We start from the raw sequence: 14,396 nt of genomic DNA on the forward strand, positions 1-14,396 counted from the left end.
GGAGGAAGACTCATTAACAAAATGTGTTATACAGATGATACAACCTTGCTTGCTGAAAGTGAAGAGGACTTGAAGCATTTACTGATGAAGATCAAAGACCACAGCCTTCAGTAAGGATTGCACCTCAAGCATAAAGAAAACAAAAATCCTTACAAATGGACCAATAAGCAACATCATGATAAATGGAGAAAAGACTGAAGTTGTCAAGGATTTCATTTTCTTTGGATCCACAATCAACACCCAAGGAAACAGCAATCAAGAAATCAAAAAGATGCATTGCATTGGGCAAATCTGCTGCAAAAGACCCCTTTAAAGTATTGAAAAGCAAAGATGTCACCTTGAAGACCAAGGCACGCCTAACCGTAGCCAAGATATTTTCAATTGCATTATATGCATGTGAAAGCTGGACAATGAATAAGGAAGACCGAAGAAGAATTGATGCCTTCGAATTGTGGTGTTGGTGAAGAATACTGAATATACCATAGACTGCCAAAAGAATGAAAAAATCTGTTTTGGAAGAAGTACAACCAGGATGCTCCTTAGAAGCAAGGATGGCGAGACTGTGTCTTACATACTTTGGACATGTTATCAGGAGGTATCAGTCTCTGGAGAAGGACACCATGCTTGGTAAAGTAGGGGATAAGTGAAAAAGAGGAAGACCCTCATTCAGATGGATTGACACAGTGGTTCCAACAATGGGCTCAAGCATAACAACAATTGTGAGCATGGCGCAGAACTAGGCAGTGTCTTGTTCTGTGGTATACAGGGTTGCTATGAGTTAGAACCAACTCCATGACACCTAACAACAACAACAGTGGACTAAATTGTGTCCCCTAAAAATGTGTGTCAACTTGAGTAGGCCATGATTCCCAGTATTGTATGGTTGTCCCCCATTTTGTGATCTGATGTGATTATCTTATGTGCTGTAAATCCTAGTCTCTATTTTATGATATTAATCAGGCAGGATTAGAGGCAGTTATGTTAATGAGGGAGGACCAAACCTACAAGATTATGTATCTTGAGTCAATCTCTTTTGGGATAAAAGGAGAGAGAAGTGAGCAGAGAGACAGGGACCTCATTACCACCAAGCAAGAAGAACTAAGAGTGGTGCGTGTCCTTTGGGCTTGGGGTCCCTGTGCTGAGAAGCTCTTAGACCCAGGGGAAGATTGATGGCAAGGACCTTCCCCCAGAGCTGACATTTAGAGAAAGCCTTCCTCTGGAGTTGGCGCCCTGAATTTTGACTTCTAGCCTCCTAAACTGTGAGAGAATAAACTTGTTTGTTAAAGTTATCCACTTGTGGTATTTATGTTATAGCAGCACTAGATAACTAAAACAGAGGCATAACTTGAAATTCTGGATTACACTTGGAGAATCCTATTCTCATACCATACCACTGGCATTATAAGCATGCTGTCATCATTAGGGAAACCCTGGTGGTGTACTGGTTAAGAGCTATGGCTGCTAACCAAAAGGTCGCCAGTTCAAATCCGCTAGGCATGCCTTGGAAACTCTACAGGGCAGTTCTACTCTGTCCTCTAAGGTTGCTATTAGTTGGAATCAATTCGACGGCAGTGGGTTTTGGGTCATCATTAGACTCCAAATATACACCTCCACCCCTCTAAAACTAAATTTTCTTTGAGTGATGCCAATTCCCGGTTTCCAGTGGCTCCAAAACTTTTGTCCTCAATCCCTCCATCATTTCAAAGGGTGTAATATTCAACTTGTAAGATCACATCAATTGATCTGTCCTCTCCTCAACACCAGATGTCTTGGTTATCTAGTGCTGCTATAACAGAAATACCACAAGTGGGTAACTTTAACAAAAAGAAGTTTATTCTCTCACAGTTTAGGAGGCTAGAAGTCCAAATTCAGGGTGCTGGTTCCAGCGGAAGGCTTTCTGTCTCTATCACCTCTGGAGGAAGGTCCTTGTCATCAGCCTTCCCTTGGTCTGGAAGCGTGTCAGTGTAGGAACCTTGGGTCCAAAGACGCGACCTGCTCCTGGCGCTGCTTTCTTGGTGGCATGAGGTCCCCAACTCTCTGTTGCTTCCCTTTCCTTTTATCTCTTGTAACATAAAAAGCAGTGCAGGCCACACCCCAGGGAAACTTCCTTTACATTGGATCAGGGATGCAACCTGAGCAAGGGTATTATGTTGTACCCTAACCCTCTTTAACCACCACAGGCAGAAAGTATAATTTATAACACATAGGAAAATCACAAAATGGAGGACAAGCACACAATACTGGGAATCATGGCCTAACCAGGTTGACACATATTTTGGGGGGACACAATTCAATCCATGATATAGATTATCATATTATGTCTTTACTAATGTTATTTTCCGTTTTTAAAGTACCTCCTCCACTCCCATTCCATTCCGTTTAAGAGCCATCATTCCCAATGGAGGCTTCCATGATAAACTATAGGTCATAACACAAGAACTTTTTCCTTTCTTTGAATTTCTGTGACTCTTTATTCAAGGTAGTACATAACAAATTGTGAACTAGGTAAAATTTGTATTCAGCATCCACAATCACTTCTTTCTACATTCTTTTTTAAAATACTTATTAAGAAATTCTTGAGCCTACTGAAACATAGACCAAACAGTACAATGAACTCCATTTGTTCATCACCCAAAATTAATAATTATCAAAATTTCTGCCACAATTGTTTTACCTATCATTTTTTCCTTTTTTCTTTGTTGACATGTTTTAAAACAAATCTCAGGCCTCATTTTATTTTACCTCGCCATATTTCTGCATGTATCTCTAAAAATTATGTAAATTTTCTTACAAAACCATACTACCATTATCACATTTGATAAAATTAACAATAATTCCTTGTATTATCGGAGGAATCCGTCCATATTCAAATTCCCCTGGTTATCTACAAACTGACATTTTGGTTTGTTTGAATCAGGATCCAAACAACATCAATTGTTACATCTGGTAACAATCTCTTCTAAATAGAGCAGTCTCCCTTTCCCATCTTTTTTACTCCATTTCTCCACTAATTTGTTCCAGAAACCAGCTCACTTGTCCTGCAGAATGTCTCAGGCTCTGCATTTGTCTGTTTGCTTCCTTATGATGCCACCTGACTTGTTTTCCTATCCTCTGCATTTCCTCTAAGTGGAAGTTGGCACTAATGGCTTGATTAGATTCAGTGCAGTTGTCTTTGCATCATATCATAGATTCACAAGGAGCCCTAGTGGTGCAATGGTTAAGCACTCTCTTGCTAACCAAAAAGTCATCAGTTGGAACCCACCCTTCAGTTTTGTAGGAGAAAGACCTGGCAATTTGCTTCTATAAAGATCACAGCCTAGGAAACTCTTAGGCAGTTCTACTCTGTCACATAGGGTCACTATGAGTTGAAAATTGACTTGATGGCATCTAACAATAACAGGTTCACAAGGCCTGGTTGTCTCACTTTTAGCGATGCTAAGACTGTGAGTTCAGGTAGTAATAGCCTAATCCCCGCTTTCAAAAATTAACCATCAATCTTTTATCTGTATTTTCAATCCCTGGTGACCTATCAGTCTATTCAGGTTAGTATAGGTTGGGCGCACAATCACTGATGACTTTTGCCTGAATAAATTATTTCATTAGGGGATGTAAATGGTGATGTTTCTAATTCTGTTACTCCTTCCACATTCACCAGTTGGCATTGTTCTATGAAGAATGATTTCCCCTAATTAACTAGGGGCACCTTGAAATACAGTTTGTACAGGAAAGACAGGGCAAATGCTCAATTCTTCCTTTCTTCTTTTCTTCCTTCCTTTATTATTGTTGGGTGTCTCTGCTGGCATGCAACCTGTGGGGTCAGCCAGAAACCAAGATTCCTTCAAGAGAGCTGAGTCTTGCTGGCATCCGGAGTTCCCTTATCACATCAACAGGGTACCTTCTGGGATGAAATTGTCTTGGCCAGATGCTTTAATTGGGAAAAAGTGAGCCCCTGTTCTAAATCATAAACATCTCTCCCTGTGCTGAATAGTAGATGAGACAATGAACAGAGTTGGACAGACCTGGATTCTAGTCGATTCTTTACTTTTTATTGCCAATTTGTAGAGTATGGAGTTAGTGCCCTAGTTACTTCCAACGGTACAATGGTGTCCAGTGATTTTTTTTACTGATTTTTTTTCTTTTGTTTTGAGGAGGTATGATTATGGATTCAGGAATTTGTATTGTTAAATTTTTTTATTATAAAAATTGCAAAAATACAAAAGTGCATGGAACATAAATTTGCAGCATAACAAAAATAACTATACAGTGAACACCCAGCTTTTATGGCCCTTTTCCTCCCTTCCCCTATTAAAATAAACTCAGGAAATTATCTGAACTTTCATTTAAAATCATGAGTCCTTTCAGAGATTATTAAAGTGTAAGATTTATTTCTATTATAGAATTGAAGCCTTTGTTCTCCTCTAAAACAATTTTGGAAGTAGGAAATTCAGTTGCAAAAGAAAAAAATCATTTCTTTGTCACATTACAAAACTATAGTTAATAATATGCATCCTGAAGTGTTCAGGGTGACATATACTGATGCCTACAGTTCTCTTTGAAATGTGTCCAAAAATAAGAGAAACTGATGAATGGATATATGGATAGATATTTGCTAAAAAACACATATGTCAAAATGTGAACAAGAGGAGAACCTAGGTGGTAGGTATATTGTTGTGTTGTTAATTGCCATTGAGTTGATTCTGACTCATGGTGACCCCATGTATGCAGAGTATTACTGCTCCAAACCAAAAAACCAAACCCACTGCCGTTGAGTTGATTTCGACTCATAGCGACCCTATAGGACAGAGTAGAACTGCCCCATAGAGTTTCCAAGAAGCGCCTGGCGAATTCAAACTGCCAACCTCTTGGTTAGCAGCCGTAGCACTTAACCCCTATGCCACCAGGGTTTCCTATAACTGCTCCATAGCCCCCCAAAAAACCCGTTGCCATTGAGTTGATTCCAACTCACAGCGACCCTATTGGACACAGTAGAACTGCCCCGTAGAGTTTCCAAGGAGCAGCTGGTGGATTCGAACTGCAGACCTTTTGTTTAGCAGCCGTAGTTCGCCATAGCTCTTAGCCACCGTGCCACCACTGCTCCATAGGGTTTTTGTTTTCAAAAAACAGAATTTATTTGCTTTACCTTTAAATTGGTCTTCCATATTTCCAGGGTTTGAATTTTGGCTCTGTTACTTGGATCTACTATAAATTGTACTAAGCCCCTCAACATCTATTTTCAAAAAAAATTTTTAGTTAGTATTTTATTTAAATGAATCAAAATATAGGTAGATTATTGCTTATTTTAACAAAATATTTTCCATAGGGTTCCCAAGACAGTGACCTTTTGGAAGCAGTTCTCCAGGCCTGTCTTCTGAACCTCCTCTGGGTGGGTCTGAACCATCAACCTTTAGGCTAGTAGTGAAATGCTTAACTGTTTGCACAACCCAAGGACTCCAGTGATGGGGAGGGCATTAAATATGTATTTTTTTCAATTTTTCTGTATGCTTAATTTTTTTCACAATAAAATGTTGGAAATAAAAGTTAACTAAGCAAAGGAGGCCTGGGAATAAGTATGGATGGAAACAGCAAGTACAAATGCCCTGAGGGAGATGGCAGTTGGCAGGTTAGAGAAACTGAAAAATCAATATGGCTAGAATAAATGAGAGGTTAGATTGGCTGGGGCCAGATGGTATTGGGCCTTGTAAACCAGCATATTAAGGATTTGGAATCTTCATCTTAAAATTAACAGGCAGTCATTGGTCTGCTTTAAGCAGTGGAGTGAGGTCAACTATGTATTTTAATAAGATCATTCTAGCTGTTGTGTGGAGACTGGGAGACTGGACTAGAGGGTGGGGTAGGAGTTAATGTGGAGGAAATCTTCTAGGAGGGCACCGAGGTTGTTCAGGCAAGAGATAATGTACTAGAGCAGAAGCAGGAAAGGTGGAGAGAAAAGAGTAAGATTTAAGAGATATTTAAGGTGGGACTTAGGGACTGAATCTATGTTAGTCATAAAAGAAGAGGGAGATATCAAGAATAATGTTCAAGTTTCTGATTTGAAAAACTGAGTGCAAACTACTCCACTTACTGAACATGATAACCTTACAATAGGTATATGTTTGGGGAAAAGATAACTTGTCCAATTTGAGATATCTAAAGAAATCAATCCAGAATTGAAAGTTTATTATATGATCTTGAGTTCAGAAGAAATGTCAAGAAGTCATCAGCATACAGAAAAAATCTGAAGCCCTGGGAATGGATGCACTTCTCCTAGGAGAGGAGGATACTGCCTAAGGCACACAGAATGAAATGAAGGAAAGGTCTAGGACTGAACCTTGAGGAATTCTAACAATTAAGGGTTAGGGAGAGAAGAAGGAACCAGCAAAGAAGAAACAAAAGATATAGGAGGGAAACCAGAAAAGTGTAGAATTTTTGAGGCCAAGGGAAGACAGTGTCTTAAGAAAGACATAATAGTCACGTGTGACAAAGCTTATCACAGGTCAACAAGAACTAAAAAGTGTCCAATGGATTTCACCACAAACATGGAGGACATTTAGTTTCAAAGAGTAGTGCAAGCAGAATCCAGATCGGAATGGATTTAGGGATGAAGAGGATGTAAAGTAGGGAAAAAAGTATAGACAACTTCCTTGTTTCCTATAGTATAAGTTATGATACATGGGGTCATGCAATGAATTCTACAAGCATTTCTCTCCCCTCTTACATACATGACACATGCCTTCCTCAAATCTATATTCATGTACATGTCTTACTTCTTCAACTAGATTTGAAGATCCTAGAGAAAAGAGGCTATGTTACTACTTCTGAATTGCCCACATTACTCAGGATGGTCCAAGGCTCACTGTAGATACTCAGTAAATGATTGTTGACTATAAAAGCTAACACACTTTACTTGTTGTTAGTTGTTGTCAAGTCAGTTCCAACTCATGGAGACACCGTGTGTGCAGAATATAACTGCTCCATAGGGTTTTCAAGACTGTGACTTTTTGGAAGCAGACAGCCGGGCCTGTCTTCCAAGGCACCTCTGGGTAGATCTGAACTACTAACCTTTCAGCTAGTAGTCGAGCACTTAATCATTTGTGCCACCCAGGGATCCCAAAAGACGTATTAAATACCTTTAAATTACTAACCATGATAATAGTAAATGAATATACATACATAAAGAAACTGTTTATTTAATTATTTAATTCAACAAACATGTCTACTGTATATGAGGCACTTTGCCTAGGGACCAGGACTCACATTTTAACGGAGGAAAGGTGTAGACACGTAAATAAATAATTAAAATTACACAAATCCTATTTTTAAAGAAGAATATTTTACGCTAACCTTACTGCATGTAAGAATAAATCCATTATCAGAATACGTATACATGTACATTAGTGTGAGTTAAAGAAATCGGCAGTAAAAACACACAAACCTATAAAAAATTTTTTTGCTTCCCTTAGTTGCATGCTATTAAGTCAGAAGAGGAATCAAAAGAACAGATCAGCTATTTCCCCTGCTCTCCCATTTGTATATTTAATAGATTAACAGTGCTCAAATAGTCTATTTCTGACCTAGATCTTATTGTTACTTATGCCCAAAGAGGGGGGAGGGAAAAACTTCATTTACATAGGAACAGAATGGATCTAAGATAAAATTACAAAGAATCAACATTGTAAACCCTCTTCTCTTTTATTTAGTCCTCTGAAGCTATCAGAGAAATAACATATTTCTTAATCAATCTTTTATATTGCGAAGAAAATAAAATTCAAGACTGCATCTCTCATTCCAAAAAGGAGATTTGTACATTTTATCATGGTCCAGCAGTGTCTCATGTATTTAATTATTAAAATATTGAAAGAAGTATTTTGAATGAGCTACTTATTATTCCTTATGCGTCCCTTTACCATTAAATTCTTGCTTTTGGTGGCTAAATTTGCTTCTGGGTTCAGAAAGAAGCATATAAGATTCAAGTCATCCTTAATCCTATCTCTTTACTGAAAAATACTTTTATTTGCTAAAGGGATGCAGATAAGATGATGTTCAGGACTATTTTCCTATGAAATATGCAAGAAGTAGATAAAATGATTTGTGTATTGGGTTTTATTTTTTCCTAGAGAAGACTACAGCCCCAAATTTGAACAAGTAAAGCAGAGCTGTGGATGGCAGACTGGAAAAATCCATGGCAGCCACTGTCACACCACAACCTGCGGCAGCTGTCTCAAGTCCCTCCCTCCCATGCCCTGCTCTGCCTGCCAGCCCAGCAGGTATGAATGGGGTCTGCAGAGCTCTGTAAATGGTGCTGGTGCTGCAGACCCTGAAAATCGGCCACCTCAAATTAAAAGGAAAAAATTATCTGCCTAAATATAGTTTTTCAACTTTGGTGCCAAAACAAACCTCTTTACCTCTGAAACTTCACCAGCAACATCAGGTAGTATCCAGTCTAAAGACTTATTCTGCATAGCCCATCCTTACTGATAATGGAGACTTTCTAACTAGCAAAAGAATGTTACTGCAATCCACTTCCTGCGGGTGAAGCAAAGCCTTCTTGTTCCCAAGGGGCAGTTGAGCAACCACCAGAGTCTTTTGGTTGAATAGCAACGGTGTGAGGCTAGCTACAGTTCCCACACTTAGAAGCGCAGCCACAGAGGACATTCACCGAAGTCACATAAGAAGTACATAAAAAAGAAATGTGGTGACTGAGCTCACAGCATACAAATATCTGTAGATGCAGACATTACAAAATGGTCTTCTTGTTACATTACGTATCTCCTGCTTTTTAATTTAGTATCAGTTATTTTTTTTGATTGTTGCTTTCCAGAAAGGAGAACAATGCAGAAATATAATGCACACACAAGTAGTACTAGCCTTTGAAATCAATCCTTCTCTTTCTATTTCCCAGTTCTATATCAGGAAAGATGATTCACTTCTAGGAACAATACACAATACCAAAAAAACAAAAACAAAAACAAAAAACTACATAGACATCCAGTAAATTATTATTTCTAGTAGATTATTTAACTAGTGTATGTTCGTTACATCTTAATTATTGCTGCATTAGAATTCCTTGTGTGGTTCCCTGTTTAATATGGTTATTCTTTCCATTACCATTTTTGTTTAGCTGTTTTTTGGGGGCGAGCACAAAAGAAGATCTGAAAATAAATTACTTTCACCTGAGAAACCATTTTGATTGGCTTTATTACTGAAACTTTTTTAAATAACAAAAATAAATAAATGAATAAGTCACATTTACTCAAGCCATTTTAAGCATCACTCCCATCTCCTCTCCTACCTAAGTTTAAAGCAATTAGGGATGTCGAATCCTCATCGAATGTAGTCGAGTTTAGTATGCTATGAGGAAGGGGCTGGAGGTAATTTCCCAGGAAATATTTCATCTCAACACAAAATCTATGATTAAGTGTAAGGAAAACCCACACATAGGGATTTTAACTGTGGTTTAAAGTTTAAGCAATATAAAATCATTCTAATCCAGTCCTCTTTCTCCCCATCCCCTCGACCCCACCCCTTAATGGATGCTCGACTGACTGCTTTTGCTAAGTCTCTTTGTCTGAAGGATGCAAACAGTCTGGATGCTAGGGAAAAAGGGGTGGGGGAGAGATTACCTCATCCCATGTCGCTTGCACCAATCACCACTCTCCTGTCGTGGCTTCTCTGGGCAGATTGAGGGGTCTGGACCAACAGGAAAAGGCCCCGGCCCATCCCCATGGTGACCGAGTTGTATATAGGGAGCTGCATCCGCCCATGTGCTGCAGGTTCTCTTACATCGACCGCCTAAGAGTCGCGCTGTAAGAAGCAACAACCTCTCCTCTTCCTCTCCGCGATCTGCGAGCAACCGCGAAGCAACAACCATGGTAAGAATCTGCTTTTTCCGGCTCTTTGGGCCGTTGGGTGGGGTCAGTTCCCCAGAGGCTGCTTGGAAAACCTTAAACCCTTTTCCTTTGCAATCTCCTTGGGCACGGGCAGCCTTATGCTTTGTTTGAGAGGTTAAGCTTTTGTCTGCCTCAAATCCTTAAGCCCTGCTACCGCAGTGCGGGGTGCAGACGAGCGAGAACTGCGCGCAGAGCGCAGAACCATGGCGAAGAACAAAGGGAGTTTTTGTTACCGAGCTTCAGTGCCGCCAGCAGCTGAACGCCGCGGCCTATCTGTCGGTAATGGAAATGTCTAGGGCCGGGAAAGGCGATCTTGGCGCCGCCTGCTCGTATGCGTATGGTATTCGTGTAACTTGGAGAGGCTCCTTACTTTCTCGCGTAGTTCCCCAAGAACAGGAAGAGGGGGAATCGTCCAAAAGGAACAGGATGCGAGAGTGTAGCTGGGAGAAAGGACAGGGACAAAGCAGAGCTTTCCGTTAATATAAAAAGATCCCTCGCCGGTTCGTTGGTAATTTAAAAAGATACCCGTATTTTTTTTTTTTTAACGGGGAAAAAATTGTTAGTTTCTGTTGGAGCCCTTGGCAGCCAGCGCAAGGGCGGCGCAGGGGAGGAGTTGTTTGTTTCTGGCTTCTCTGGCTTTGGAGCCACTGGGCGGGGTTCGCCCTCACTAAAACTCTTTTCAGAAGACTTAATAAAAGCGTTTAATCACTGAGGAACTGTAGGCGTCAAAAGATTTTTTATTCACTGTTAAAACTTAGATTTTTTTTTCCCTTTGAGGAGCAAAATCACAGTTCACTTGACAAGCTCTTTAAATGTCTGGTTTGGGGACGCCCCGCCCTGACCGACTCGCTTGTGTGTGTGTGTGTGTGTGTGTCTGTCTGTCTGTTGTCTGTTTTGGCCGCAATTCTTCAAGAAAGCCCCTTTGTGAACCAAGTTACCTTTATGCTCATGACCCAGGGAAACGCCCTTTCCTACCACCCCCTCCCCAATATGTTAGTGAATAGACAGACAATGGAAGTTGTAGGCTTAAAGACCGAAGGGAAGAAAATTTACCCTGAATGTGATGAGTATGACTAGTGAGTGGTGGGTAGTGAATTGCGGAATGAAACACTATTTTGTTGCATTAAATATTTCAGTATCCTCTCACTGGGCGTTTATTCTTTGTTTGATAGCTTCTCGTGCAATATTTGTTTCTAACATAGGAAGTGCTGTTTTAAGGATACTAATAATTTTTCAGTTTTTTGCAGTGGAGAAGATTCTGGAGAAAAAATCGGTTAAATGACATTGCTGCAGACAAAGAAGGATTATTCTCTGCATCAGCTGTCTTTGTTCTAATGCCACTTCATTAATTCATTTCAATTCAAGCACATGGTCCCAGGCTAGGTCAGAGAAGGGAAACTGGCAAAACAGCACAATGAGATCATGTAGGCAGTTGCTGGAAATAAAGCTTGCTCTGTTAAATAATGTAGCAGAAAGTACAGAGTAGCACCAGGCACAGCAAATACAGCAATGCAGCAGTGCAGGAGGCAGACCTTGTTGAGCTTCTAACCTCATAGTATTGACAGATTCTGCAGACAGACTGCAGAAGGGTGTGGCTTCTAGCCTCAGCTGCAGGCCCTCCATGTTGAAATACCAAGCCCTATTTAGAAAAACCTCTCATCTTTTTTAATAGACAAATTTAATTAATTCCAGTTAATTTATCATTAAATTTACTTCATTTTACAAAAATCTGTGCTTTGAATATTTTTTAAATCTGAAACATCTTCTATTCAAGCATGGTGTGGGAACAGTAGGTATCCACTATGTGCTAAAGAGACCACACTCATCTGCAGCATTTGCAGGTGCTATTCTTTAATCATTTTTTTATTATGTTAGGGATATGACTTCAAGTAAATTTGAAAAATATATCGATAGAAATGTTTTTAGGAACTTACTGAAAATTCAAAATGCTTTAATATGGCCAAATTATGTTTTTTTCTTCCCTTTTCCTTCTTACAGCGTGAGTGCATCTCCATCCACGTCGGCCAGGCTGGTGTCCAGATTGGCAACGCCTGCTGGGAACTCTACTGTCTGGAACATGGCATCCAGCCCGATGGCCAGATGCCAAGTGACAAGACCATTGGGGGAGGAGACGACTCCTTCAACACCTTCTTCAGTGAGACTGGCGCTGGCAAGCATGTGCCCAGGGCAGTGTTTGTAGACCTGGAACCCACGGTCATTGGTGAGTTGAACTTAGTAGTAGCCCTGGTGACATCCCAGGGGCCTGGCACAGGAGCTCTGTCCTGGGGGGCTGCACTGATAGGCTTGTGCACATTGTTAGTGGTGGGTGGCCTCTCTGTTTTTCTTTTGCAGATGAAGTTCGCACTGGCACCTACCGCCAGCTCTTCCATCCTGAGCAGCTCATCACAGGCAAGGAAGATGCTGCCAATAACTATGCCCGCGGCCACTACACCATTGGCAAGGAGATCATTGACTTGGTTCTGGATCGGATTAGAAAACTGGTACGTTTATTCTTAAGACTAAAATAAATTAATGAGCATCAGGAAGATATCTGAAATAAATGCTGGTTTTTTTTTTCCTCTAATACAGAATTAAAATGCAAATAAAGAGTGAGATGATACTACCACTTTAGTTTTTTTTTTTTTTTAATGACATGAACTATTTGGTGTCACTTTATAAATATTAATGAGGATGCTTCTAAGTGATACTGAGTAATTCCAGGCAGATCTACATAAAAAAAAGTATCAAAATAAGATTTAAATCCTCGGAGATATATAGAAAAAGAAAATATATTTACTATGCTTATATCACAAAGAGCAGTAACTATCTTTTCTCTGTTCTTCTCGTTTCTAACAGGCCGACCAGTGCACAGGTCTTCAGGGCTTCTTGGTTTTCCACAGTTTCGGTGGGGGAACCGGTTCTGGGTTCACCTCTTTGCTGATGGAACGCCTCTCAGTTGATTATGGCAAGAAGTCCAAGCTGGAGTTCTCTATTTACCCAGCCCCCCAGGTTTCCACAGCTGTAGTTGAGCCCTACAACTCCATCCTCACCACCCACACCACCCTGGAGCACTCAGATTGTGCCTTCATGGTAGACAATGAGGCCATCTATGACATCTGTCGCAGAAACCTTGATATTGAGCGCCCAACCTATACTAACTTGAATAGGTTGATAGGTCAAATTGTGTCCTCTATCACTGCTTCCCTCAGATTTGATGGTGCCCTGAATGTCGATCTGACAGAATTCCAGACCAACCTGGTGCCCTATCCCCGCATCCACTTCCCTCTGGCCACATATGCCCCTGTCATCTCTGCTGAGAAAGCCTACCATGAACAGCTTTCTGTAGCAGAGATTACCAATGCTTGCTTTGAGCCAGCCAACCAGATGGTGAAATGTGACCCCCGCCATGGTAAATACATGGCTTGCTGCCTGTTGTACCGTGGTGATGTGGTTCCCAAAGATGTCAATGCTGCCATTGCCACCATCAAGACCAAGCGTACTATCCAGTTTGTGGATTGGTGCCCCACTGGCTTCAAGGTTGGCATTAACTACCAGCCTCCCACTGTGGTGCCTGGTGGAGACCTGGCCAAGGTACAGCGAGCTGTGTGCATGCTGAGCAACACCACAGCCATTGCTGAGGCCTGGGCTCGCCTGGACCACAAGTTTGACCTGATGTACGCCAAGCGTGCCTTTGTTCACTGGTACGTGGGTGAGGGGATGGAGGAAGGAGAGTTTTCTGAGGCCCGTGAGGACATGGCTGCCCTTGAGAAGGATTATGAGGAGGTTGGTGTGGATTCTGTTGAAGGAGAAGGTGAAGAAGAAGGAGAAGAATACTAAAGTTAATACGTCACAAAGGTGCTGCTTTTACAGGGAAGCTTATTCTGTTTAAAACATTGAAAAGTCGTGGTCTGATCAGTTAATTTGTATGTAGCAGTGTATACTTTCATATATAATTACTGACCTATGCTTTAAAACATGAACGCTTTGTTACAGACCCAGGCTGTCCCTTTCTCTGATGGGTTTTGAATAAAGTATTCCCTGTCTTAAATGAGTTCAGTCTTGTGTTTTCTATTTTGCGTATCTAAGAAATTTCACGTAGTCAGTACAATGAGAAGAAAAAATTACTTGCCTATGGTTTATACACATACCTATGAAGTGACTTATTTTTACTTTAGCATATTCTATTTTTTTATAGCTCTTATTATAAAATAAAAATGTATACCTAAAATTACCATTAGGTAGCATGATATGCTATTCTTAAGTTTTGATCCCATTATAATAAAGTTATTTAAACTGTTCATACTTTTTAGAGTTGAAAGTTGTTAATGCATAGCCAAGGTTTTCTGGTTGGCTGATGAGCCTTGTACCACTAACAGACAGAATAGTGAATACTGCAAATGCATTATCAGATCTTCCATGCTCCTTTTCATGCCCACTCACTTCCTAGGGCCATTATCCTTCCTTTGCCCAGGTTTCCAAAAGAAGTCTGCTCTCTCTAAGCAAGTATCC

The 14,396-nt window shown here is 40.5% G+C and overlaps 1 protein-coding gene across 1 annotated transcript; it reads left to right on the forward strand.

Moving 5' to 3' along the window:
- Positions 1 to 9,759: 9,759 nt before the first annotated feature.
- LOC100670586 (tubulin alpha-1A chain) lies at positions 9,760 to 13,938 on the forward strand. Its single transcript, XM_010596374.3, has 4 exons — positions 9,760 to 9,869; positions 11,886 to 12,108; positions 12,240 to 12,388; positions 12,744 to 13,938. The coding sequence occupies exons 1-4, from the start codon at positions 9,867 to 9,869 to the stop codon at positions 13,722 to 13,724; spliced, it is 1,356 nt and encodes a 451-aa protein (XP_010594676.1). The 5' UTR covers positions 9,760 to 9,866; the 3' UTR covers positions 13,725 to 13,938.
- Positions 13,939 to 14,396: the final 458 nt, after the last annotated feature.

This window comes from Loxodonta africana, chromosome 4 (assembly GCF_030014295.1).
Source record: "Loxodonta africana isolate mLoxAfr1 chromosome 4, mLoxAfr1.hap2, whole genome shotgun sequence".
NCBI classification, from domain to species: domain Eukaryota; kingdom Metazoa; phylum Chordata; class Mammalia; order Proboscidea; family Elephantidae; genus Loxodonta; species Loxodonta africana.

Excerpts from the sequence above, each read along its gene's own strand:
- LOC100670586 (XM_010596374.3), top strand. Across the intron at positions 12,109-12,239 it reads CCTGGAACCCACGGTCATTG|ATGAAGTTCGCACTGGCACC; the intron begins GTGAGTTGAACT and ends TTTCTTTTGCAG. Across the intron at positions 12,389-12,743 it reads TGGATCGGATTAGAAAACTG|GCCGACCAGTGCACAGGTCT; the intron begins GTACGTTTATTC and ends CGTTTCTAACAG.